Source organism: Ambystoma mexicanum, chromosome 2p, assembly GCF_040938575.1.
Source record: "Ambystoma mexicanum isolate Mex_15411 chromosome 2p, UKY_AmexF1_1, whole genome shotgun sequence".
Lineage (NCBI taxonomy): Eukaryota > Metazoa > Chordata > Amphibia > Caudata > Ambystomatidae > Ambystoma > Ambystoma mexicanum.
This window is the reverse complement of record NC_090923.1, coordinates 1,174,071,046-1,174,097,685: the sequence shown is the minus strand read 5'-3', so window position 1 is coordinate 1,174,097,685 and position 26,640 is coordinate 1,174,071,046. Positions and strand designations below refer to the sequence as shown.

The window sequence follows — 26,640 nt, the reverse complement described above, 5'->3', positions numbered from 1 at the left end:
CTTCTCAGTAACATGTTTATGTTACCCTTTCCTCACTGAGTGGCTGGTGGCAGTGGTTTACTTTTAACTATCGTAGTGTGCATTTACCGCGGGCTACGTTTGCAGCTGCAGTAGAGAACCCAAGGGTGCCATTTTTTAAAAAAGGCTTTTTGGCTTGGAAGGCAGAGTCTACCACTGGACGAAGGAATCTGAAGAACTTGAAGAGGATGCCTGCTGCAACTCCTGGACCGTTGGTTTGCCTGGTAAAGCCCTGCTGCTGTGCTGAAACTCCAAATTCATATCGACAGAGAAGCCCCGGCAAGGACGACTTCTCCCTCTGAGTTGGTGGGACCAATCAACTACAAAGTAAGCCACCTGGACATCCTCTCGGAGCTGGTTGAAATTCCACTACAGTTGCTGCTGGAACCGAATAGCCAGGGAGAGGAACACCAGATTGTGTGCGTTGCTTTTAAGCTATCCAAGAGCTCCAGGAAGATCCTCCGGACTCCCAGGAAGCAGGACTGACTGAGCCTGAGCTCCCTCAACAGAGTGCGGGACCCCAGATCCAAGGAAAGCCCATCTCGACAGCCAGGAACCGCAGTGTTGCTATTTGCGGTAGACGCGAAGAGCTGAAACACCATAAGTGCCACTTGTTTGAAGGCTGCCGGTTGAGAGCCGTGACCGTTCCATTGTAGTGCAGGGGTCCCCAGACATCCTCCCTCTTGTCCCCACGACTGAGGCCCAGGAATACCAGGATCTCCAGAGCTGCACAGGAACAGAAGTCATCTGCTGCACTTTCCTTCAACCTAAAAAGGTAATGTCTGAGAGAACTTACCTCTTGTTGTGCTACCTTGCTTGTCCTCGTTGGAAACTTGTCTCGGCTGCTCTTGTAGAGTTGCTTGCATCTTCTCTACCTCACAAGCCTAATCAGCTTGTGGCCCTACTTTGAATTTCTACTTATTCTACAAAGACTTCTAAAACATTGTGCAAGACGTTTACTTACCTGCAAGAAGTGCTTCAGTACACCTTGACTTTTGCTAACTTAACATTGGCTGGCCTGGCTCCCTGAATGACTCTTCTCTTCTCTGCTTGGGTGTTGCATCTTCCTTCCAGGAAGCGGTTAACCAACTTTGCATTGGGGGTTACCAAAAGTACTTACCTGCTTCAGAATAAGTATCTGTGTGATCTCTGGTTTTGTTCTGAATAACCTTTTTCCTTTGACATAGTCTTAAATCTGATTCTAAATGCAACAGTGATATATTCATGTCCTCAGGACCCTAACTATTGAAGTCACCTGAGGGTGCAGGTAGTGTCTGTGGGCCATCCCAAATGGGTACTTACTGATTTAGACATCTTAAGAGTGTGTATTTTTGAAGTGTATTGGAGTGTTACTGTTATATTGCCCCTTCTGCGGAAGTCTTATTCTAAGTGACTGATGAATAAATTAGTGTTTAATCAGGAACCCTTGCGTGTAAGGGTTTATTTGAATCACTGTGAATCTCTGTGTAACTCCCCCACAGCTCACATTGACCCCTCTTGAGAGAGGCCTGGCTGCTCAACACGCTACCAACCTGTGTAGTACTGACTTATACTAAAGGTTGGGTTCCTTTTGCCAGGAGGTCAGGGTTGTTGTAGTGCACCCAAAGGGTACTGCATACAATCTTGACTAACACTTGTATTGACTGATTTCATCTGTATAGCTTTACAGCTCACATTCACCCCTCTTGAGATATGTCTGGCTGCTCAGTCACACTACCAACTTGTGCAGTACACACCTATACCAAAAGGTGGGTTACCTAACACCAAGCAGATAAGTCTTGTGTAGTCTCACACCGTGTGACTGCACCAATTCTTACCCAACACTTTTCTCTGATTGTTTCACTTGTATGTCTAGTTTGTCCCCCCAGTGAATCCTACTTCTCAGTTATCAATTTCGCAAAATATTTTAAAGTTTGCATTACAAAACATTTACTGTACCTCATAATTCTTACATATCATAAATTATCCATCAGCAATTTGTATGTTTATCAGCTTGCTGTAATGTTCTTCTAAACATGAATACAAATAATTTGTAATAGAGTGGCAGGGGGAACTATCATCAGTCTCCCCATTTACGTGGAAGAGGAACTGGGACCTAGAAATCCCCTACCCCAAGAATGGAAGACCCAGCCATAGGACAAAGTTCACTGTCTTTATTATCAATTCAAATAACAGGGATTGCAACATGAACAAGGCAAGATTCTCCAAGTGCTCTCGCTCTCCAGGTGCCAGTCGTTCTGTTTTGTTAACCTAGGACGTTACAAAAAACCTAACATGGGAAGGGATTGGTTAGTGAGGCGAACTATGTTTGCATTCCATAAGGGATTAGTATCATCATTGGGTAAGCCATATCTGGTCGCTCCTCCCGAGACGTCCTCTATGTGTGACGAATACAAAGTTACAGGTTAGTATAAAGGCGGTGCAACATAGTGTACGCTTATCATGGAAGGTGGTTAGGGATTGGGCAGAGAGTCTTCTCAGCATTAAAGGTTTGGACAGTAACCAGAACAAGTGCAACTATTCAAGGTAGTGCGAACGACCCAGTAGGTGCTGCATGCTACCAATAAGTTACCATCTCCCATCTCCACGGCCCTGAGACAGAACATTCAGATTTGAACCTGTATTACTTTTTGTATCTTACTGCCTGTGGTTCAATGGGAATAGGCTCTTTCTCGTAGATTCAGGTAATGTGAGTAGGAACCACGAAATGGAGCTCTCTTGCTTGCAATTATAAGGTTTTTCGGCTTGTATTCCTTGCAGGTGTCCTATCTCTCCTGTTAACTTTAAACCTTCCTTTCCCACTTGTCCTTGGAGAGGCTGTCCACAGTGTCTGAGCTGGAAGCCTGGTTTATATGCTTCAACAGGATCAGCCTGTCAGCCTTTCCCTGTATTCTGAAGTTAGTCTCGCTTTTCCCATTCACTCAAATGTACCTATGGCTTTCATCGTTATTCACATGGCCGCCCATGTTAATTGCAGTTAAGTGCCAGCAAGCGGTTCATATGCATCCTCATGCGTCTTGCGGTTTCCGCATAGCGAAATGTATACCTGTGCCAGTCCTCGAACTATGCGAGTCATGAGCATGTGCTTAAAGTCTATCAGCAACAAACCTAAATGTCTGTGTAACTTCATGCAGGGCTGTCTATGTGCTTCATGTCTAACGTATCTACGTTGTGATGTCAATTGTGACGTCATAGGCATTGAGGTTGTGTTCAGTCGACTTGTTCGATCGATGACAGGTGTATCTCTTCAATACCATCATCCTGGTATGGTCTGAATGGTTATCCGAGTAGCGCTTCTCATACCTCTGATACATCAATGATGGGGAGGAAGGACCCAGAAGCGATTTACACCTCTAGTTTCTCAGTCGCCGGGCTGAGAGTGGGATGGGTGTAACAAGGTCCACGTTTGGGTCTCCCTCTTCAAATTCAACATAAAAGAAAAAGAAGTGAAGAACAAAAACTAGAAGTGGCACAAGGAGGCAAGGGAACAGAAATAAGAAACAGAACGATGATTACGTGATGGATGATGAAGTGAAATCAGAGCACATAAAGGAGGAGGAGCCAATGCGTGAATAGGTTTAAAGACCAAACTAAGAAATTGGGATTCACAGCACTGCTGAACCAGTAGCCGCTTAAGGCGAGCCAAAAATGGAGAAATGTGGGGAGACGGCAGGAGAAGAAAATGAATGTGAACTGCAGAACGAAGTGACAGTAATGGAAGAAGAAACACATTTAGGAAGACCAACATAGAGTGAGCAACAATAGTACAACCGAGATAAAACCAGGGTCTGAAGCAATGTTTTTGCAGAGAAAAAAGTAAGCAAGGGACAAAGTTTCCAGATGTTAAATAAATGAAAACCACAAGCATGAACAACAGAAGAAATATGAATCTGAAAAGAACAGGAAGGGTCAAATAAGACTCCAGGATTACGTGCATGAGATAATAAGGGAAGAAACATTGAGGGAACAGAATCCACAGGAAAGATTTTAGAAGATTGGAAAAAAAGATTTCTGTTTTCTTAGTGTTTAAATAAAGAAAATGAGAAGACATCCAAGAAGAACTGGCCACTGGTCTTTCTTCAACCAATTGTGTTACCTTGGCCAGGACACTTGTGTTGTCCAAGATTGATTACTATAATGCACTCTACCTGGGCACCAACCGCTGTAACCTAAATAAGTTACAAATTGTCCAAAACAATGCTATTAGAGCAGCCCTTAACATCTCCAGGCGCCACCACATTTCTGACACCAGACGCAACATACGCTGGCTCTCAGTCCCACATCGGATCTCTCTGAAAAACTCTTGCCCTTACACACAAATGCCTTTACAACCAAGCACCATGCTACTTGGCCAATAGATTTGCCCTCCACAACTCTATCAGACCCCGCAGAATGGCTCAGACTAACTGCCTTGTTATTCCACGTTTTAACCATCAAAGATCAGGTGGAACCAGCTTCCCTGTAATGGCAGCTAAATTATGAAACACGCTCCCAAATGAGCTAAGAGCAGAGCCCTCTTTCCTTAGATTCAAACACTTAACTAAAGCATGGTTGTCCGCCCAAGACCTCTAGCTTTAGGTTCACTGTGTAATCTTGTGCCTATCTGTAATTGTTGTAAATTATAATATGCTATGTCTCCTACTGTTGTTTTTATATCTGTAACTTCTGTAATTATTGTGCTGTCTGCCTTATCGTGTTGTAACTAAGTGATGCGCCCGGTTGCCCCTGGGACTGGTGCGCTATACAAATAAAATAAATACAAACAGGATTGAATGGAATCACTGAAAGAAGGAAAAGACACAAGGATTTGGATGTCATCCTACAGGTGCACCCGAAAACTGAAATATGTGATAAGAAAAGACAGAAGTGGTGTAAAGCGTGAATAGAACCATACCCAAACCAGACCGTTGAGGGACACTGAGAAACAACATGAGTGAGAGAAATCAGAAAAGGAACGGTTTGCAAGAAAACCCTTTTAGAACAGAACCTGCAAACTCAAAGGAAGAGTGAGTAATTGGTAGACTAGAGTGATCCACAATGTCAAAGGCAGAAATGAGTTCAAGCTGAATCAGAATTGAAGAAAGTTTAAAGTCACGAGCATTAAGAATGTGCTGCGATGAGCCTTTGTCTCCAACTACTGCCGCGAAACAATAAATCTCTTTGTACAAAATTCCTAAATGTTTTTACTAAACAATATATTATCAATCTAGAGATGGAACACATCTATGAACGCTGAGTTAATCAATGCAAGCATGTAGCAACAGAGAGGGAAGAGAAACCTGTGTACCAAATAAACATTTTAATCAGTATACATCATACAAGTCATATTTGGTAAACATCTGAAGTGCAACTGCATAATACTCGTCGTAATGCCAAATGGCTCCCCATCCAAGAAAGGATTACCTTCAGAACGCTCATGATCACCCTTAAGTGCCTTAACAACTCAGCACCCAAGTAGCTCACTAATACATTCTCCAGAAAAGAATCTTCCAGACCCACCAGATCTAACCATGCTCATTGTCTAAAAATTCCTAAATTCAAGCTCACTAAAGCTGGGGGCTCCAGCTTCCCAGTGCTTGCAGCCAAGACTTTGAACAAGCTCCCACCGGCATTCAGGATTGATCCAGTAGTTCTCTCTTTTCGAAGCAAAATAAAAACTTTGCTCTTCTCACTCTAATTAATCACGCTGCCTCCGTGGACCTCTGACTCCTTGTCCTGCGACCTCCTGACATGATTACTGACAAATTACCTGGCTGAATTTCATTCCGCCTTAGCTTAACTTGCTCAGACACCTGTACCATCTGTGCATGTGTATATTCCTTTATATTATTATGTATATTGTTATTTTATTTCCTTGTAATCCTTTGTAAATCCTGCAATGTTTTCGTATCTATCTTCTTGCATCCTGTTTATTCTAACTATGTACTAAGAAATGCGCCCAGTTATCTTTGGTTTTTGCGCGCTATATAAGCAAATGAAACAAACAGTGAAACACGAGTTCATCCATTCTACATACAACACTAAAATTAAACAAAACGCTTTAAAATGCCTGTCAATAATTCAGACAACCATACATTAGTCTTGGAAATATATTATCGTAGTGAGAATATGAAAGGCCTTGGGCTTTACCTATAACAGACATATCAAACAAAGTATTCTTACTGTGCCGAACAGTTATCAGTAAATGGAGACCATCCAACAGGAGATACATAATAACAGCCTGTATACATAGATACAAAAATACAATGCTTTCAGAAATGTGTTCCTATATTGGCCAGTGAAAACAATGAGGCCTTTCCTACCTCACATGTGCATGTTCAAATTACCAGGCATTTCCTACCTCACATATGCCATAAATGGATCCTGCCCTATCTTACCAATTTTATTCAAGACTAGGACGAGTTTCTTGTCTGTCCCAGATTGCACAACAGCCTGTTCCACCTGTGGACAGCGACAGCCTTGGGGATCCCTGGCATCAAGGACTTGTAAGATCACATCTGCCGCCTCCACCACCTGCAGGAAGAAAAGCAGAAACCCAAAATCAGTGTGTACTCGTGCCTTCTCAAAATAGCAAAAGACCCTTATGCAGTACCACTGAGGTAAACATTATGAACTGGCAAATTACTAATTTGCCAGAAAATAAACCTACACAAGTCATGAATAAGGATGATTTTCACCATGGGCACTATTACATTTTGCTGTCTGAAACCCCTATGTGCCCTGCCCCGAACACAGTGAAACCCATATGATTGCTGGGGCCATATGGAGCTCCTGCTAGTGTGCCACTTGGTCTTGTCTTGCCATTGAACACCTAAACCTGTGATTCAGAGCTTTGGTACTGTATTCTATGGCTAATGGTTTTGGTGCAAGACCAATGAGAAAGAACAGTGCTGGGGTTTATAATGAACAATGAACATGTTCGTTTCCTACTCTTGCACAGAGCACATTTAAATAATTCTGCTTGAAAATAATACAAGATCAAAATTGCCTGCTTGTCATACTGATTTTCTTTTAGCTTTAATTTTAGAGCACATTAATAAAGTGAATGTGTTTCATGTTAGTCTGCCCTTATTCAGGGTAAATACAGAGATTTCTGTTTATTTATTGGATTGTCCTTAAAGGGATGGTCTGGTAAAAAAATGTATTTAAAAAATAAATAGGCAACATAAAAAAAAAATACTAGCATTCTCCGTTTTAAAACTTCCTATGTAAAATTTTGAGCTATTCAAGCTCAAAATTCGCAAAAGCAAGCACATGGGCGCATCCATTTTGTGAAATGGAGGCCCTCCTGTGCTGGCTTTTGCGGCACTAATGAAGGAAAAGCCAGCCAGCTGTAGTAAACAAAGGCTACCGCTGGGTGGCTTTCCCTTCATTAGTGCTGTAGGCGGAGGACGGGGACCGGAGACCAGAGCAGGAAAGCTGCAGCTGAATCTCGGTAAGTGTTATTTTTTTTTTTTAAAGTGCCGCAAAAGCAAAAGCTTTTATGTTGCCTATCTATTTTTTAAATAAAAAATTTTACTAGACCATCCCTTTAATAGAAGGTACATACAAGCAGCTGCACGGTAGAAAGACCAACATAAGGCCACTATTGGAGCCCTTAGATGTATATGCTTGTTTTCTGTGATGTTCAGGCAATTGTTCCCCAGCGAGTTCCATTCAGCCCTCACTGGGGATGCAACTCCTATGTCCCTGGCCCTTTAGGGACCCTTATTGGCCCCAAAGATGGAGATTACCATTTATGTGATCCTTTGTACAGTGATCTGGCCCAGAAATATTTACTGCCTCTGGTTAGTTCCAGTGTACTTTATAATTAAAGCCACACAAGCTGTAGCTGTTTTGGCTAAAAAGGAGCCTTTATGTTCCTTGAGGCTCTCAGTCTCTAGTGGAAATCCTGTGAGCTTTATTGCCAATGTGTGATGGGTGACATGTAGGGTCGTTTTCTGAGTTCGTAGCTGGAGCTTGTTAGGGAGCTTTACTAAAGTCCACCTGTGGTAGGACTGTAGAAGACTCACTATTAGATGTACCTGGCTCCAACTCTTAGGTTTGGCCTGAACTATCTCAAAAGGTTTGGTAGATATGTCCGAGCAGCCAGGCTTAGTCTAGGAAGCAGGAGGGCTGTAGTTGAGTACAAAGACCTTTGATTCCACTTATAGTCAAAGGCACACTTGCACACTGTAGTTATATAAAAACATAGGATTATTTATTATAATCACACAGAGGCAATGTTAAACTCAAAATGCAACTCAGGTAAGTGAGGAAAGCTTCACACATATACAGTAGGACATTTGCCGTTGCAATACTCAATTCAATAGTAAACCCTTAGATGAGAAACGGGTAAGTATCAAGCGTAGCTTTAGGTTAGCAAATCATTCAACCAACATTTAATAAATAGCAATAATAGTAAGTTAAATAACTGTGTAGGCCTAAACTTCAGACGTCTGTTAGGCAAGATTGTATGCAGTACCCTTTGGGTGCATTACAATAACCTTAACCTCATGGCAATAGGGGCACAACCTTTGGTATACGTCTGAACTACACAGGTTGGTAGGGTGGCCGAGCAGCCAGGCTTATCTCAAAAGGGGTCAATGTGAGCAGTAATGTTGTAACAGAGTTTCACAGTACAGTTATCCAAATAAACACTTATACTCAAGGTTTCTTGATAAAACAATTTATTTATTTAATTCACAGTCGTTTACATAAGCCTTCTTTAGAAAGGGAGCAAAACATGTACATGTAACACTTAAATATACTTCAAAACACACTCTTAGTTTCTCTAAATCAGATGATACCCATTGGGGATGGCACACAGACACTTCCTACACCCTCAGGTGACTTAAATAGCTAGGACACTGGACATCGATTCATCACTGGTACATTTAGAGCATTATTGAGTTTGTGCAAAAGATATAATAGAGGATTAAAACAAAGATTAAAAAATAATTCCGAAACAGGTAAGTACTTTTAGAAACCTTCCAATGTAGAGTAAATTAACCCTTTCCTGGGGGAAAGAGGAAGCACAGAGTCAGAGGTAAGAAGAGTCCATCAGGGAGCCAGGACAGCCAATATTAATTGTACAATGTCAAGGGGAGCTGAAAATATTCTTTGCAGGTAGGTAAAAGTATTACACAATGTTTGTAGAAATGTTTGTAGAAAGTTAGAATACTTGAAGGGCCACAAGCTGGGAGGCTTGTGAAGCGCAAAGATTTAGCAACTCTGCAAGGTAACCAATACAGGTCTCAAATGAGAGCAAGCAAGGCTACACAACAAGAGGTAACTTCTCTTAGACTGTACAGTACCTTTGGTTAGAAGAAATGGTTCCAGCTGGCTTCTGTTCCTGTACAGCTCTGCAGATCCTTTTGTTCCTGGGCCTCAGTCGTGGGGACAAGAGGGAGGACTTCTGGGGACTCCTGCAACACAACGGGACGATCGGCGACAGCAAAGGGCAAACTTCAATTCATCGGTTGTTCAGTGTTTCAGCTCTTTGCGTCTGACAGCAAATAGCAACACCGCGGTTCTCGAATACCACTTCAGACTTTCCTTGCTTCTGGGGTCCAGCACTCTGTTGAGGTGGCTCAGGCTTGGTCAGTCATTCAACAGGGAAGTCCGGAGGATCTTCCTGGCGCTCGGGTCCGACTTAAAAGTAATGCACACAATCTGGTGTTCCTCTCCCTGGCTCTTCGGTTCCAGCAGCAACAGCAGTGGAACTGCAACCAGCTTCGAGAGGATGTCCAGACGGGCTTACTTTGGAGGGAGAAGTCATCCTTGCAGGGCTTCTCTAGTAGAGGCGAATTCGGAGCTTCAGCACAGCAGCAGGGCTTCACCGGGCAAACCAAAGGTCCAGGAGTTGCAGCAGGCATCTCTTCGAATTCCTTTGTCCAGTGGTCGACTCTGCCTTCCAAGCCAAAAAGCCATGCCTTTTATGCAGGTTTCTCCCATTCATTCCAGCCTAGCTGTCAATCACACAGCAGGGTGGCTGTCCTTGCCGGACAGCCAGCCGGCCAATCACCTTTGGGTGCATTCATGTGACCAAGGGGATTAAGCACCTCCCTCACTTCCTGCCCCTGCCAGACATACTGGAGCCAGAGGCGGGCTTGACTCGTGAATCCCGCAAAAAGACAAAGCGAACAAAGGGACCAAACCTTGTCGCGCAGAGTAAATCTCAAGCAGGACCTTTCCAACAAGAAATAGCGAAAAAAGAAGACCGGCGCCATTTTGACAAAATGGGCACCCATGGGTGTTTTACTGCAGCTGCAATTGCAGTCCGCGGTAAAAAAACACAATGGTAGTAAAAAGTAAACCACTGCCACCAGCCATTAATTGTAGAAAGGGTAACAAACATGTTACATGAGAAACTAGACCAAGGGGATACTAAGTGTTGGGCAAGATTGTGTGCAGTACCTTGGGAGACTACATCGACCTTGACCTCCTGGCAGTAGGAACCCAACCTTTGGTATAAATCAGTACTACACAGGTTTGTAGTGTGGCTGAGCAACCAGGCTGATCTCAAGAGGGGTCAATGTGAGCAGTGTAGTGGTTACACTCAAGGTTTCTTGATTAAACAATTATTAATGTATTTATCAGTTAGTTATATAAGCCTTCTTCATCAGGGAGCCACACATGTAACACTCAAAAATACACTTCAAAACACACCGTTTCTCTAAATCAGACAATACCCATTGGGGATGGCGCACAGACACTTCCCATACTCTCAGGTGACTTAAATAGCTAAGACACTGTGGAAATTGATTTATCACTGGTACATCCAGAGCAATACTGAGTTTGGTGCAAAGGTTAAGGGAATAAAACAAAGGTTAACAAATACTTAATAAAACTGGTAAGTACATTTTCAACCCTCCAATGCAAAGCAAATGAATTATTTCCTGGTGGAAAGGTAAAAACACAAAGTTGGAGGTAAGAAGAGTCTCTCAGGGTGCAGGGACAGCCAATGTTAGTTGAGCAAAGTCTAGGGGAGCTGAAGATCTTTGCAGGTAAGTACAAGTTTTGCACAATGTTTGTAGAAAGGTTTGTATAAATAAGATCTCTTGAAGGGCCACAAGCTGGGAGGCTTGTGAGAGGCAAAGTTGCAAGCAACTCTGCAAGGTTAACCAAGACAAGTCTCAACTGAGAACAAGTAAGGCTACACCATAAGAGATTAACTCTTCTTAAACTTTACAGTACCTTTGGTTAGAAGAAATGGTTCCAGCTGGCTTCTGTTCCTGTACAGCTTTGCAGGTCCTGTGTTCCTGGGCCTCAGTCGTGGGGACAAGAGGGAGGACATCTGGGGACTCCTGCGCTGCAATGGGTAGGTGGGCGGCAGCAATGGCCAAACTTCAATTCAGCTGCATTTCGTGGTTTCAGCTCCTCGCGTCTGACAGCAAATAGCACCACTGCGGTTCTTGGAAACCACTTCAGACTTTCCTCGCATCTGGGGTCCAGCACTCTGTTGAGGTGGCTCAGGCTTGGTCAGTTCTGCTTCAGGGAAGTCCGGAGGATCTTCCTGGTGCTCAGGTCCGACTTAAAAGCGATCCACTCGATTTGGTGTTCCTCTCCATGGCACTGCGGTGCCAGCAGTAGCAGCAGTGGAAGTACAGCCAGCTCCGAGAGAATGTACAAACAAGTTCACTTTGGTGTTGATTGGTCCCACCAACCCAAGGGGAAAGTCGTCCTTGCAGGGCTTCTCTAGTCGAAACTAATTCGGAGCTTCAGCACAGCAGCAGGGCTTCACCAGGCAAACTAACGGTGCAGGAGTTGCAGCAGGCTTCTCTTCCAAGTTCTTCTTTGGATTCCTTCGTCCAGTGGTCGACTCCGCATTCCAAGCCAAAAAGCCTCGCCTTTTAGGCAGGTTTCCACCCATTCATTCCAGCCTAGCTGTCAATCACACAACAGGGTGGCTGGCTGTCCTTTTAGGACAGCCAGCCAGCCAGCCAATCACCTTTGGGTGCATTCGGGTGCCACAGGCAGGCTTTACTCGTGAATTTCGCCAAAGACAAAGCGAACAAAGAGACCAAACCTAGTTTGGCGCGCAGAGTAAATCTCAAGAAGGACCTTTCCAACAAGAAATGGTGAAAAAACAAGACCAGGGCTATTTTGACAAAACGGGCACCCATGGGTGCCTTACTGCAGCTGCGAACGCAGCCCGCGGTAAAAACACACAATGATAGTAAAAAGTAAACCGCTGCCACCAGCCATTAAATATAGAAAGGGTAACATAAAAATGTTACATGAGAAACTAGACAAAGGGGATACTAAGTAACCCCTGCAGGACCCTATGGTAAGATAGTGTGTGCTGGGTCTAGAAAGTTACAAAATTAAGTAAAATCAATTTCACGTAACTGCTCTTGGAAACGGTAGTTTCACCAAGAGAAGCTATTTAAACCTTTGGTAAATCTAAGAGACTCCACTGAAGGTGCCGTGTGACACAATGGAACGATGATGCCTATGGAGTTTGTCAGACTCCAAAGTATGCATAGTGGGTTGGAAGGTGATGGGCGTAATAATTTTTCAACATGCCTGTGTGAAAGACGGTGAAAACAAGGAAGGATCTAGGCGCCTCCGATCTAGGCGCCTCCTTATAGAATTGAGTACGTGGATGGCTTGACTAGTCGGAGGCTTCTCTTTGAGGCTGCCTCATGTTTTGCGATCTGAAAATAATCGACCGCTCTTTTTAAAATAGTGTTGAACATTTGGTCATCTGCAGCTGACTACTTCCTCTGTGGAGGCGAAGAAGGGGGATCTAGAAAAATGATGTCTGAGTCAGGGGTATGTGTTGGGGATAGCCAATGGCCCTGATCCCCTGACTGATCTTGATCCCAGTCTGTGTCCTGGGAAAATAGATGAATGTCCTCATAGGTATCCTCCTGCTCTGAGACATCGAAGATATCCTCCTGGTGGCCTTCTGCAGAGATGTGAAATGTCTGCAATTCATGAGGAATGGGGCAGGAGTCCTCTTCCCTGGGTCTTTTGGGAGTGATGCATTTGTCAGAAAAGTCAATGAATAGGGCCAGTTTGTCCATATAGTTTTCAAATCTCTCCCTAGTCCATAGGGAAGATGTAGAAGGGTCTAGAGGTGGGAAAGATTGCCCAGAAGGGGGGAGACTTTCCTAACAAGGCCTTAGAGAGAGGCTAGGTGCTTCAGAATGCTCCTCTTGATGAGAGGGGGAGCCCTTGTGTTCTGTAGCTGGCAAAATAATATCCAGGACTTTCGGCAGCTGAATGGAACGCTTACCTTGACTCTGCGGGGACACAACACAGGAACCACTTCTATGACTCTTCCTAGCAGTGATTTAACAATCTACACTTCTTCTATGATAAAGTTAACCTACTAATACACAGAAAATTCCTTAGAGTGGAATGTGAAACAACCTTTAAACTTGAGCAATAAGTCTTGTCACTAACTGCTTTCAATACTCTCCATTTATAGTTGTCTTACCTAATACCGTTTATTTGTTGAGCTCTCAATCATGCTTCAGTGCAGGGGCTCCGAGTTCTGAAGAATTGCCCTTCTCGTGCGGAGAGCAGGACATTGGACTGAGTTAATAGGATGAGTAAGAATTTCCTTTGCGAGAAAATGAATGTGGCATGCTGACAGAAAAATGGCTGAACTAGGATGGAAGTCTTGCTATAATACCCTTGACTAACTGGTGTATTAATGTGACTAAAGGGGAAAATAATGAGTCTACGGTATGCACTTCCTTTTGCACTAACACTAGTGACAGAGATACGTGGGTGAAACAGTACTGCTGAAGTGGCGCTTCAATACTAAACTGCCTAGTATCCCAAACTGGATCTGCCGTGTGCGTATTAAATCACAAAGTGGAAGTATGCTACATGAATGGGAAGAAAAAGCGCTTCATAGAGCTTGCACTGGTGAATATGAGGAATGAAAGAAAACGCTTTCATCGCCAAGCATGAGCGTAATGAAAACACCACACACAAACGCTCCTAATGTTAACTAGTAAATAAACTGCCACAAAAATATATATTATGACTGAGGCAATACTTGCAGTGCGAAGACTGGAGAGAACTAAGCTTAAAGCGGAGGCGTTTGGGAGGAAAGACACTAAAAAACGAATGCAGCCCGACAGGAACAAAAAGCTCTGACGCGAGCAACTTGCAGTGACTGAACGAAGGAATTTACATAAGGTTCGGGCAGCAGACCAGGAAACCTACAGTGCATTGGAGATAGTAACGGGACTGTGAACCGAAAACTTAGAATTACATTTATACATATAAATATACAGGTTGTGACTAGGGTTATCTGGGCATTGGTAAGCGTCAACTGAACAGATGAACGCGAAGCCCCGAGCACCAGCTGGGAGGGGCTTAAATACTCCTGGTGTACTAACAACTAGACTGCACTGTACAAACTGGAGAACAACTAGGGCAGCCATGTTGTGGAGTCAGGAAGTGACTATGATTACCCACTACACTGTTGCCTACCCACCATCCAGTGGTGATAAGCTGCAGTCCAGTTCTTTTTGGGGTTCCACTGGAACTCCTTGCCGTGATCATGACACAAAGGTCTCGATACGCCGGATGGGGCTGTCATGGTAGACTACTCCACCAAGGCCTTAAGTGCTTGTGCACCCTTGGACAGTACTTCGGCGACCGTATGTTTTTTTGGTTGAACGCCCTTTCCAGAGGAATGCCCAGTTGCTTGCCGCGAAGACGGTTGCGTGGAGGGTGCCGAACCGTGAGGTTTGGAGGCGTCTTCAAAGTTTTTGGCAGCACTGTTGGTGTTGTACGCTTCTTCTACGACTCCGTCGAGGAGGCTTTAGGGGTTGTTTGTTTAGGTATTTGTGGTGCGTGTGTGCCCTTGTCGCTGGGGTGGGAACTCCCCATAACAGAGCCGGTGGCCTGTGTCAGGGCTGGGGCCGGACATTGGGAAGTCTGAATGTTCTGCTGTAAGGTCGATGGTTTCCAATTCTGGGCCATGGCGGTCGATGGATTCCCCGTTGTCCGAAGCGACAGCGCCAACGGAGGTATGGCTTTCTGCCTGCATAGCGTATGCCGCCCACCATTTAGTCGGCCTGTCCTTCAACGTTTTCGGTTGAAAGAGCTTGCAAGACTTGCATGAGCGTTCGTCGTGGTCTCGAGGAAGACACCGATTGCAACAGCGATGGGTGTTCCAAGGAAACTTGACGTTACACGACGGGCAACATTTAAAGGGCGTCCTCTCCATAGCAGAGGATGACGGCAGCCAGACCAAAAATAGAAAGAAAAGGGAAAAGGAAAAACGTTCTTGAAGAAGAATAAACCGATGGCCCCACTCTCCCTAGTGTAAGGGCCTGGCCAGAGGGCCAAGGCCACACTGTTGACAGTGGTCGAACAGTTCAACAGTCGCAGAGCAGTTGTGTATGTCTTCGGCGACAGGAAGCCCATGAGGCAGTGGTCGAGAAGGTTAGTCGGCAAACTAGATGACCGTAGGTCGTGGGCACAAAGTAGCCAATATTAACTCTTTCGAGCTCCGCATTATGCGACCAACTAGGTTGGCCAAAAAAAAAAACAATCTGAGGGACCTTGACGCGCGAGGGATTTTGGGTACACTGCACGTCACGTTATGGATAGTGTTACAGTCACACCCATGTCGACGTCCCCTTTCGATCTTCGAAAGAAAGATGCAATACTCCACAATTACCACTAGATCGTAGACTATATGCCCAGCATGTGATTCTAAGCAGATTCACAAGCATCAGAAATTCAAATTTCCTTGCCAAAGCAAACCCGACTGTTGCCAACCTGCAAACTTGAAGAGTTTCCTGCTGGACTCTGCTCCTTTTATTCCTGAAATCTGCTGTCTTGCTTTGTCTTCTTCAGCCAGAGTCACTGCTACCCCACTGCCCCAACAGACTTTGTAAAACTCACCTAAAACAGGGTTGGACTTTCTAAGACAGGCTAAGCTAAAGTTATAAAAAAGTTATCCAAGTATCTGTAAGCAGGGCTTGCAAAATCTTCCCGCCCATTCACATAGGTGAGGAGAGTTTATGAAGGGTGAGGAAAATGTCCATTGTCCTCTCCCTTCATGGCAAGTACATGGATGTAGAAACATTTAATTTGCCATTTCCTGCAAAGAAACGTACTTTGCAGTAAATAGCAAATAAACTATGCGTGTTTGGCCACAGGGTGGAGCATTGTGCCAAATAGATTTATTAATGGTGAAATTTTGTTTTCAAACCTTTTTGAGGGGCAAGAATACTTTTTTGGGGCAAGTGGGTTGAGTAATAAACTAGCCCTTTAGGGCTTGTGCCATTATTAACAATTTGCAAAGCCTGATAAGTTTGGACATATGTTTCAGGAAGTATTTGTTCTCTTTATTGCTCTTCTAAGGTCTATAACTCTGAATATTGCAACTGTTCTATTATGTTATTGTGTGATAGTACTTACCATACTTTAATGCTACAAGCCTTGGTGTATATAATTAAAGGCCTATTTTTGTATATAACTCCTAGTGTGTAAGAGTTCCCTTGAACTAAGTGTATGCCCCGAGTATTTTGTGCCTCACTGTTGGGTAAGATTCTCATAGTAATGATGTATCAACCCCAGAACTTTTTGCTTTACTGGTGGATTATTTTTCCTTATATGTCTGCAAGTGGGAACCTTTTTCCACACTCACAGAATCTTTAAATGTTTTTATGGGTGTCTTTTTTAAGACTCTCCATAGTGTCTTTTAAAAGGTATCCTCTTTGACAACTTTTTGGGAAGAAGTGCCTATTGTTGCTGGGTTGCCCTAGGGGCTCCTCTTAACTTCCTCTGGCTAACCTTCTAAGAACTACAGTTCCACAGGGTAGAAAGGCTTTTTGGATCCCTTTTACATTTTATTAGGGGAGACCAGCACCTCCCACCTTATGTGAAGTGCTGGGGAGATACCGAGTATCCCCCCTTCTCATTTTAAATGTAACATTTATCTTACAAGGACAAACTTTAATGGCTGGTAGCAGTGAACCTTCTTTATTAATTTGGTGCACCCTGACCATGGGCTACTTGCACAGCCCCGGTAAAGGCACCCATGGGTGCTCATTTTAGCAAAATGTCCCCAGTCTTCTTGTTTCGCTATTTTAGTGTTCCTTGTCCTTTCTTGTTCCTTCTCCTGACATCCAGGGCGGGAACTTCCTTTGTGTGATTTTCATCTTCGGAGGGAATCCTGTGGACTCCCCGACCAGGCTCCAGAGTGTCTGAAGGCAGGAAGCGAGCGAGGAGTCTAAAACTCCACGGCCCTTTGTCTTCCAGCCTGCATGTGAGAATCCAGCTCAAACTGGGTGACTGGCTGTCCTGAAAGGACTGCCAAGCCCACAAGTTTGAATGTTGCATGGCTGTTTGATTGGCTCGGTTCCTGTATAAAAGTCAGATCCTGGAAGCTGATGAGGTAGTCGACAACTGTAACCAAAACTAGAAGAGTCATTCAATTCAATAGGCTAAGCCAAAGTAAATGGGCAAAAGTCTTGTAGAGGATAAAGTACTTCTGGTAAGTAAATGGAAAAGTCTTTGCACAAGCTCTTAGGAGTCTTTGATGAAAAGAAGAATCAAATGTAGGGCCACAAGCTGATTAGACTTGTGAGTTGTAGAAGTTTCAAGCACTTTTACAGTAAAAGGCAAGTTCTCCTAGACTTGACTTCTGTTCCTGTGCAGCTATGCAGATCTCACTGTTCCTGGGCCTCAGTCTTGGGGACAAGACGGAGGACGTCGGGGGGACTCCTGCACTGCACTGTGACTGTCAAAACTCGCAACCGGCAAACTTCACTTTCAGTGGCTGTTTCGCGTTTCAGCTACCGCAAATAGCAACACAGTTCCTGGCTGTCAAGGTGGACTGTCCTTGCTTCTGGCGTCCCGCACTCTGCTGAAGGGGCTCAGGCTTGGTCAGTCCTGCTTTGTGGGTGTCCGAAGGATCTTCCAAAAGCTTTAGGCCAGCTTAAAAGCAACGCACACAATCTGGTGTTCCTCTCCCTGGCTATACGGTTTCCTGCAGCAACTCTGAGGACATTGAACCAGCTCTGAGATGGATGTCCAGGTGGCTTACTTTGGAGTTGATTGGTCCCACCAACTCAAGGGGAGAAGTCGTCCTTGCAGGGGCTTCTCTGTCGATGCGAACTTGGCGTTTCAACACTGCCGCAGGGGTTCACCGGTTAAACCAACAGTCCAGGAGTTGCAGCAGGCGTCCTCTTTAAGCTCTTCTTCAGTTCCTTCGTCCAGTGGTCGACTGCCTTCCAAGCCAAAACATTTGCCTTTTATTCAGTTCTATCCCATTAATTCCAGCCTAGCTGTCACTCACCCAGCAGGATGGCTGTCCTTGCCGGACAGTCAGCCAGCCAATCGCCACAGAGTGCATTTGGGTCTCCTAGGAGACTAAGCACAGGGAGTTTCGGGCACCTCCCTCACTGCCCGCCTACCCCAGACCCTCTGGAGCCAGAGGCGGGTTTCACTCCTGAAGCCCGCCAAAGGGAAAATGAACAAAGAGACCAAACCTGGTTTGGCGCGGAGAGAAAATCTCTAGAAGGACCGTTCCACAAAGACATGGCGAAAAAAGAAGACCGGGGACCATTTTGTCAAAGATGGCTTTGCGCCATTTTGAAAAAGATGGCTCCTGCGGTTGCTTTACCGGCGCCGTGAACGCGGTTCGCGGCTTTCTGCAAACCATGCTAGTCCGACTGAAACCACTGCCACCAGCCATTCTGTGAGGAAAGGGTAACATAAAAATGTTACATGAGCATCTAGACACAGAGGATATTAAGTAACCCCTCCAGCATTCTATTGTAAGATAGTGTGCGCTGGGTCTAGCAATTTACAATGGTAAGTAAAGTCAATTTCACTTTACTGCTCTGGGAAACAGTAGTTTATGCCAGAGAAGGTATTTAAAACTTGGGAAATCTGAAAGACTTCCCTGTGTCACTGCACTGAAGGTGCTGTGTGACAACGTAAAAGATGATGCCTATGGAGTTTTCAGACTCCATAACTAAAAGAAACAGTGTATGACAAATCACATTAAAATACCAAAATCCAGTAAAGCTGGTGGAGGTCTCTAAGGTGGAGGGAATTAGCACATTTTTGAGAATTCTCCCTAACAAGCCTCATCAACCTATATTTTCCAATGGTGGTAAGAGACATGCCTTGTTTGTTGCTTTCCCTTTAAGCATGGAAATGGAAACTGTTTTCACATACTGGTTAGAAGTGTGATTAGGCTGAGGGAGAGTCAGCAAAATGTTAGGATCTGGTCATGGTTTTACCCAGTAAATATATAATTTTGTCTCTTGTCATGTAGTTTCCTGAACAATGGCAGTATATAGAGGGGAAGGAAGAGTTTAGCTGTTGCAGGAAGGTCAGGGTCTCAAAGTGAGGGGAGTTGGGAGCTATATAGGCGCAGATTTTGAACAAACACACCTATGTGAATTTAACTCTGTGCATTTGGGAAAATATGTAAATAAACATTATGCCACATCTAAATGGCATTTAAAGTATAGGAGGTCATAAATAATGGAAGAAATATGTTTGCATCTTATGTGGAAGTTAGAATTTGCGGAACGCGATGCAGTAGCACCTTGTTCCCCAGTGTTGTCACTGGCCAACAATGGATGCAGGCGCTAATCCATTATGATGTGATTAGCTCTTGCATATCCCAGCATAATTTCGACCCCTGAAGGTGGAAATAAAATTAAGCATGAACCTTTAGAGGTTTTGTTTTTTCGTTGTGAGTTTAGTAATGTCCAAATGCTTTTGGGAAATTAAAAAAAAAAACAGATGCTGATGCAACAAGAACTAGAGATACATCAATGGCATGGCACAGTCTCCACCAAGTGGCTTCTACTGACCTTTTTAAACTCGCGGTAGTAGGCTTTCCTGGAATTTTCAGTTTCCAGCTGCGAGTGCTTCTGTAGGTTTCTTAGATCCATCTCCTGTAGGAGTGGAAGAGGCACAAAACAGAACAAATCATTACCTTTCAACAAAACAATGTGCAGTGTCAAAGGCAGTGACCAATCCAGATGTTCGAGAGGCCCTTTTTTCACATGGTACATCATTTAAAAATGACAGATCTTGTCCTTAGACTGATAGTTGACCACGAGGCCCACAATGATAAGTTATAGAAGAGTTTCTGGAATGGCTGGGATCCAACTTGTTTTTTTCCCTCTACCCTTACCTGCTTAAGGACAGTAGACTCTGAAGGGTTGTCGGAATGACAGCAGTAAAAGTCCTCTGCACACAGGAGCGTCTGGTGCTCTTGAGAGACAGCCAGAACCCCAGTAGCAGATACCTTATGCATCATCTGCGGATATAGATAGATAAAAAGACCCAGTATGGACATCCATATTCTGAGAGGCCACGCAATTATGGGGTGCAGAAAAATACACTGTCTAGCCAAACTATGTGGGTAGTGTGACTGAGCGGCCAGGCTTAGACATTGGAAGTGTGAGAGTGGTGAAGGGTTCAGTTAAGCACACACAGAACACTCCCAATAATACAAGCTAGGCAGAACAAATACAAAATCAGTTATTTATATGGGCCTTAGAAAAACTCTTAGCAATGAAAAACCACAGGTAAGTAATACAGGAAAACATTCACTTATTATATACACATTCACTTCCGGTGTGCTCTGGAAAGGGCACCAACACTTTACTTTAGAATACAGTTAGATCAGTTTGTGAATACTGTGGGATAGCAAAGTAAGTAAACAAAAGAAGCAGGTAAGTAAACAATAATTAGACTAATATGTGAAAAATAAACGCGTTACAAACACCATATGCAACCTTGAAATATAAGATACTACACCTTAAAAAGTCCTTCCCTAGTAAGAAAAGAGGGGGGCCTAGTGCCCTAGATTAACCAGTCCCAATGTAGTTCTCTTCAGATTGTTATGGTCTTTTTGAAAGGCAGGGAGAAATTAACAGAGAAGTTTACAATGTCGAACAGAGTTCTCCTGCACTGCCTTAGGGACTGATCACTGCTCCCAAAACATATGAGCTTAGCAAGACAGGTGATGTAAAAAGGCTTCACTTTCCTCCAAAAGTCAGAACAGGTTACAGACACCAGCAACAAGTTGGGTTGTCCCATTGAGGACTGTGGTGGGAAGGAAGCAAAAAGAAAACCTTTTCAAACAGAAAGCAAGAGCCATCAGTGGAGGGCCATAGACAACATTGCAAAACATTCAATTTGTAAGCTACTTGAAGCGAAAGAACCGTCTGGACACAAGGGAGGTATTATTGATTAACACTTATCTTTATTCTCAGATACATCAACAAGTAGTTTGTCAGGAACTCAAGTCGCCGGTGTATATACTAGGCAGTACTGTACTTCCCCTCTATAGGGTTACCAAACTACCCTAGCAAATATGGACTCCTGGTGTCCTTAATTTAGGACCACAGATGTTATCCGCTAGCTTATTCTCTTCCCTTTCTTCCATTTTGTTGAACTCTGGAGTAGTCTGTAACTGGCCAAGCTCACTAGGAGCGAAATACTTCTTTCACCCTTAGTCCACCTTGTTCATGCCAAGGGGGAAACTCCCCTTCCCCTGGTCTTTTGGTTCTTGCCCGGCGGACAGTCCTCTTCCCCCGGTCTTCTCTGTTGTGCCAGAGGGGTCAGTCCACTTCCCATTGTCTTTTCGCATTTGCCAGGGGGGACACTCCCCTTCCCCTGGTCTTATTCCTGGTTATCAGCTAGGCATATTCTGCTTAATGATGAAGAAGGTATACCATCCATCTTTGGCCCCGATTTACAGTGTAGCCACTGGAACAAGTCAGTTTTTGGGTCTCTCAGACGTTGGTAAAGTGTAAACCTAAATGAAAAAGGGGGGAGCGGGGATTGTTGGGTTGTGTCCTGAACAACTCCTGTTATGGATCTTTTTCCGTTTGGCATCTGCCCCCACGGGCCTTAGCCAGCCCCATCTTAAGTGTTTGTGCTCCAGGTCCAGATGTCTGTATTCTCCCCCCGCCGCTGTCTCTGGCACCCCCTTACCTCATACACTTCTCGTGGTGGTCGGGTTCCTCCTAGGGTCGTGGACACCCGGCTTTCCGCTGGCTCCACTTGTGATTTTGCCTCCTTCGAATGCACTATGTCTCAAAGACCTCCTCGGAAGAGTCTTCTGCTTTTGCCGATTGTGGCGGGCAAGTTGGTCTTGGTGCCTTTCAATTGCCGGCTTCTGCCGCGGTCACTACTTTCTTTCCCAGGACAGTTCCTCATTTCCCTCGGGTCTCTTGGTTGTCTCCTCGCTCTCTCTGCTACTACTACAGTCGCAGTTCTTTCTCTCCCAATATTGCCATTGTCCTTTTATTTCCATGTTTGATCCTTCTAAACCACTAGAGCAGCAGCTTTGATTCTGTGGGCTTACTTCTTCCTCCATGCTGGATTTCTTACTTTCCGTGATTCTTGGGGGAAAGTGTGCCTGAACAACTGTCGCAAACTGTGAGACTCTGCCAATAATAAGGACGGACTACTGTTCACGGTATACACATCAACTTTATTTTGGTTAGTTCTATATATGACCCTCAGCTTCTTAGAGGTATCAGTGTCTTTACTTCCTTCTATATAGGTCACTCTTGACAGCCAATTGCTTCAGGAGGGTGGGCTGGTCCATTAGTCTCTCTCTTACTGTTTCACACCCCTTTTATCCTCTTTTCTGGAATCCTCTAAAATCTTCCTCCCTGCCCAGGCTGGCTTTAGGCCAGGGAGGGGTACGGAAAGTGTGCTTGTTTCTGTACAAGATGACATGTCCAGGTTAGTTGATGCGGATGGAGTCGAAGCTTTGATCCTGTTGGATCTGTCAGCTGCGTTTGACACAGTGGACCACCCCATCCTCATTTCACGCCTGGTGCAGTTTGGGATATCTGGCTCTGTCCTTGCATGGTTTACCTCTTTTCTCTCAGACCGTACACAGACTCTTGCCATGCCCCCTTTTCTCTCTTCCTCCTGCCCCCTCACTTGCGGTGTCCCGCAGGTATCCTCACTTTCCCCAATCCTGTTCAATATCTATATCTGGGCATTGGTCTGCCTCATCCATTACTACGGACTCAATTGTTACTCTTATGCTGACGACACTCAAATCCTGATCCGCCTAGATCAGGATCAGGCTGCGGTCTCGTCATGCCTTCATGACTGTCTGAGAGCAGTCAATGTTTGGATGGACCAGAATTGGCTCAAACCTAATGGTGATAAGACGGAGGTAATGGTGGTGGGCTGTCCTTCCGACACCTCACTGTGGACCTCTGCTTTCTGGCCCACCTCGCTAGGTCCTCTCCCCAGCCCAGTTACTAAAGTGAAAAATCTGGGTGTCATTCTCTCTGCCTCCCTCTCTATGTCCAACCAGGTTACTGCGGTGTGCCAGTCTGCCCACCCACCACCAGATCAGGGTTCTCCCCATGATACCGAAAGCCATCCGCCCCCCTGTGGTGGCTGCGTTGGTCCTTCCGCGGCTGGACTACTGTAACACTATTATCTATCGCAACCGATTGGTCTCACACAGCGGCTTCAGCGCATGCAGAACCTGGCAGCCAGGTTAGTCACGGGCTCCCGCTACGGTGCTCAAATTTCACCAGTGCTTCGTCGACTCCTTTGGCTTCCGGTGGCCCAGCGTGTTTATTTTTAAGTCGCTGTGCATTGTTCACCGGGCGATCCAAGGCCAAGGAGCCAAGTTTCTGCAGTCCAAATTCTTTCAGTATATCCCTGAACGCGACTTACGCTCCTCCACCACCAACCTACTCACTATTCCAAGGTTTAACCGTGAAAGGATCGGCGGCAGGGCCTTTTCCATTGCAGCTGCCAAACTTTGGAACAACCTTCCACCATCACTTAGAGGCACCCCCAATCATCTTGGTTTTAGAAGAGCTCTTAAGACCTTCCTATTTTAGCCCTCTTTTTCTACTGGTTTTATTCTTTGGCAAGCAGCTCTCCTCTCCAGCGCCATGATGCCCTTGGGCGCCCGTGCGCTTTATAAGTTCAGTTAACATAACATCAAGGATGTGACGTGGAAGGCCAAGGCTTGCTTCGGTGGCCTCTCACACTGTTAATTTGGTTTATGTTGTCAGAGGAGACCGGGGCGTTGGTTTGAAGCCTCTCGCACTGTTTGTTTTGTTTATGTTGTCACAGGAGACCGAGGAGTCCATTTATGGCCTCTGTAAGGAACTCATGGCAACAACAGTAAAGACAGACAAGTGATCACAGTTCAAGGGTGTTTATTAAACTAAGTGCAGGGTGGAAAAACGCCTAACCTAAATCTGAGATGGGAGGAAGCGTCGACCATCAAATGAAAAATAAAGCAGTCCTTGTGGCATCTTGTCAAAGTAAAAAGCCTATACTAAAACTAGTGCCAATTCCTTACAACTAATTACAGAAAGTGTGTGGGATAGGGTATTCAAATAAAGGAAAAGGTGTTCACAAATAATAAGTCAGGATGCGATTTCCTTGAGGTCTCCCAGCCCTATGTTTTTAGCATGAGACAAGGTAGTACTTTGGAGCACAGCACACGCTCGAGCCTTCCCAGCACAAACTAACAGTTCCATATCAGCTATCAGGCTCTTCGATTGGTTAAGTCTCTTTGTAATGAAGTCTTTTGCCTTCAAGGACTGATGCTCTCAACAAACACAAAGTTCTGCTCTATGAACACTTTGGGTGATTGCTTCACCCTTGGGTCACCCTCTTCTGGGTGCAGACCCCTCTGAAGTCGTACTCAACAAATTAACAAGACAGTTCCTTTCTCAGTGAACTTTGGGTGATAACTTTCCCCCCCGGTCTCCCTCGACCGGGCTCGGACCCCAGACGACAAGGAGGACACTCCTTCCCCTTGTCTCGCAATACTCGCTTTTACAAGTCTTAACATCTTTTTAAACAAGTTAAAGGTCTTTGCTCCTGGTGGTGGGCTTCCCTCTGCTGGGTTCACTCTTGCCGATTTGTGGTAACACTGTTCATGTACTAATCTTCACCATGCAGGATTTACTTCCTTTAGATTTCACAATTCTTTGTCGGTCAAAGACCTTCGACGGTACAGAGGATTTTACAAGACCCCCGTTTGACCACTTTGACCGTTCTTCGCCTCGTCCCAAGGCCTTCTGGTTATGGTAGTCTTTACCGTTGGGTAATCGCCCAAACTTTCCTGCATGAGCACCCACGTGGTGCCAGACTCCTCTATATCTGGTTTTCCCCCCTTCTTTGTTAATAGTATCCTTTTGCTTTTCAAAGTTCAACTTAGCCTTCGGCTACTTTTCATTCAACACAGTTCGGTTTCTTATCGACACTCCCCTAGACTTAACGGCTGTGATGAACTACTTGGCTTTCTTTCACCTCAGAGTCAAGGTTGGTACCACAGAGACAAGCGTCTCTCCCCGGCTTGACAATCAGCAGAGGAGGTTCTTATGTACCGTTGACATCTGTTGCAATACACGTTGACTATTGTTCGCAGACTTATTCCCTCTACAGAGGTTCCACGGGCCATGGTTATTAAGGGCAAGGGCGACTCTCTCCTTGTCACCCTCTCGGTCTGCACCGTCTTTCTCCTCCTCTTGAACTGCCGTGCTGAGTTCGCTCTTACGTCGTGCGGTCTGCCTTGCTCGCCATGTGCTCTTGTGCTCCACCTTTTATCCCTGGGGGCAAGGGAAAGGGCCGTCAGGTGTGTGCGATTCTGGTCAATTGCCCAACTTTGCCAGACCCTGGTATTGGGACACGTCAGGAAAGCGGCTCTGGTGTTAGTCTGTTGTCTTTCGTGTTGTGCGAAAGTTTTCATGTGGAAAAAGGGTGGTCAGTGTTTTGGTTTGCGGCAGGTGGCAATTTGGAGTATAAATAGCAAGAGGTCCCAACTGGGGTGAGCTGGACAACGGACCTGCGGCTGCTTCAGGGGTGGCTCAGGGGCTGCCGTAGGTGTTCTGTAGTTGGGCACCGGCGCAGCACAGGAGCCCAGTGGAAGCGCATAGACAACCAGGCCCTACCACAGATCTAGGGCCCCCACAACACGTAGACACGGCAGCAGTGGGCGCAACGCCCCTGACCGCGGTCATTGGGCCGCGGGCACGAGGGCGACTCCACTGGCATCAGGGGTCCAAGGACGTGCCCCCTTCGACTGCGGGCCGAAAGAGGAGGACAAGGGTGCTGTGTGCGGACGACACCCTCTGGCCAACGCAAGAGCCGGAAAGAAGGAGGACCAGGGGGGGGGGGGAGACACACACAGAGGATAGCGCTGCAGATCGCTGTACGGGTGGGCAGGCAGCACCCATGACCAGGCGGGGCTCGAGGCAGGAGAACGCCGATCCCATCACGACACCCAGCGAGGCCCACAGCACTTGCGGGCGCGGCCACTGACCTATGCCAGCAGGAGCGGGGGCACAGAGTCGAAACAGAACCGTCAGGGCATAACTACGTGGGAGGGCACAACCCATTCCAGGCACAGATCAAGCAGCATCAGGAACCCCCCCCCCTAAGTTGTCCTGCCGGGGTACCTTCGCCGACCGGGGTCTGATCCGTCGGAGGCTTGCACACGCAAGCCCCACAACATTAAGATGGCCAACAAACAGGCTAAAACAAAGGGCAAACATCCCACGCTGGATGAATACACCAGAACATCGCCAGTGGCAGAGGGAGCCAGGAGAAAGGACAGAACCCCTACAGTGGGCACGGAGGCTGCGGGCAGGGACCAGCAGATCCTAGCAGCAATCGCAG

At 45.5% G+C, this 26,640-nt stretch overlaps 1 protein-coding gene across 1 annotated transcript in view; it reads right to left on the bottom strand.

The window, feature by feature from the left end:
* The window catches only part of GNL3L (G protein nucleolar 3 like), a 608,820-nt gene that overhangs the window by 403,019 nt on the left and 179,161 nt on the right, over positions 1 to 26,640 (bottom strand). Inside the window, exons 5-6 of the mRNA XM_069645327.1 lie at positions 19,818 to 19,901; positions 6,396 to 6,531 (exon numbers count right to left, since the gene is read on the bottom strand). Of these exons, the coding sequence (XP_069501428.1) occupies positions 6,396 to 6,531; positions 19,818 to 19,901 (220 nt within the window). The remainder of the gene's footprint in view (positions 1 to 6,395; positions 6,532 to 19,817; positions 19,902 to 26,640) is intronic.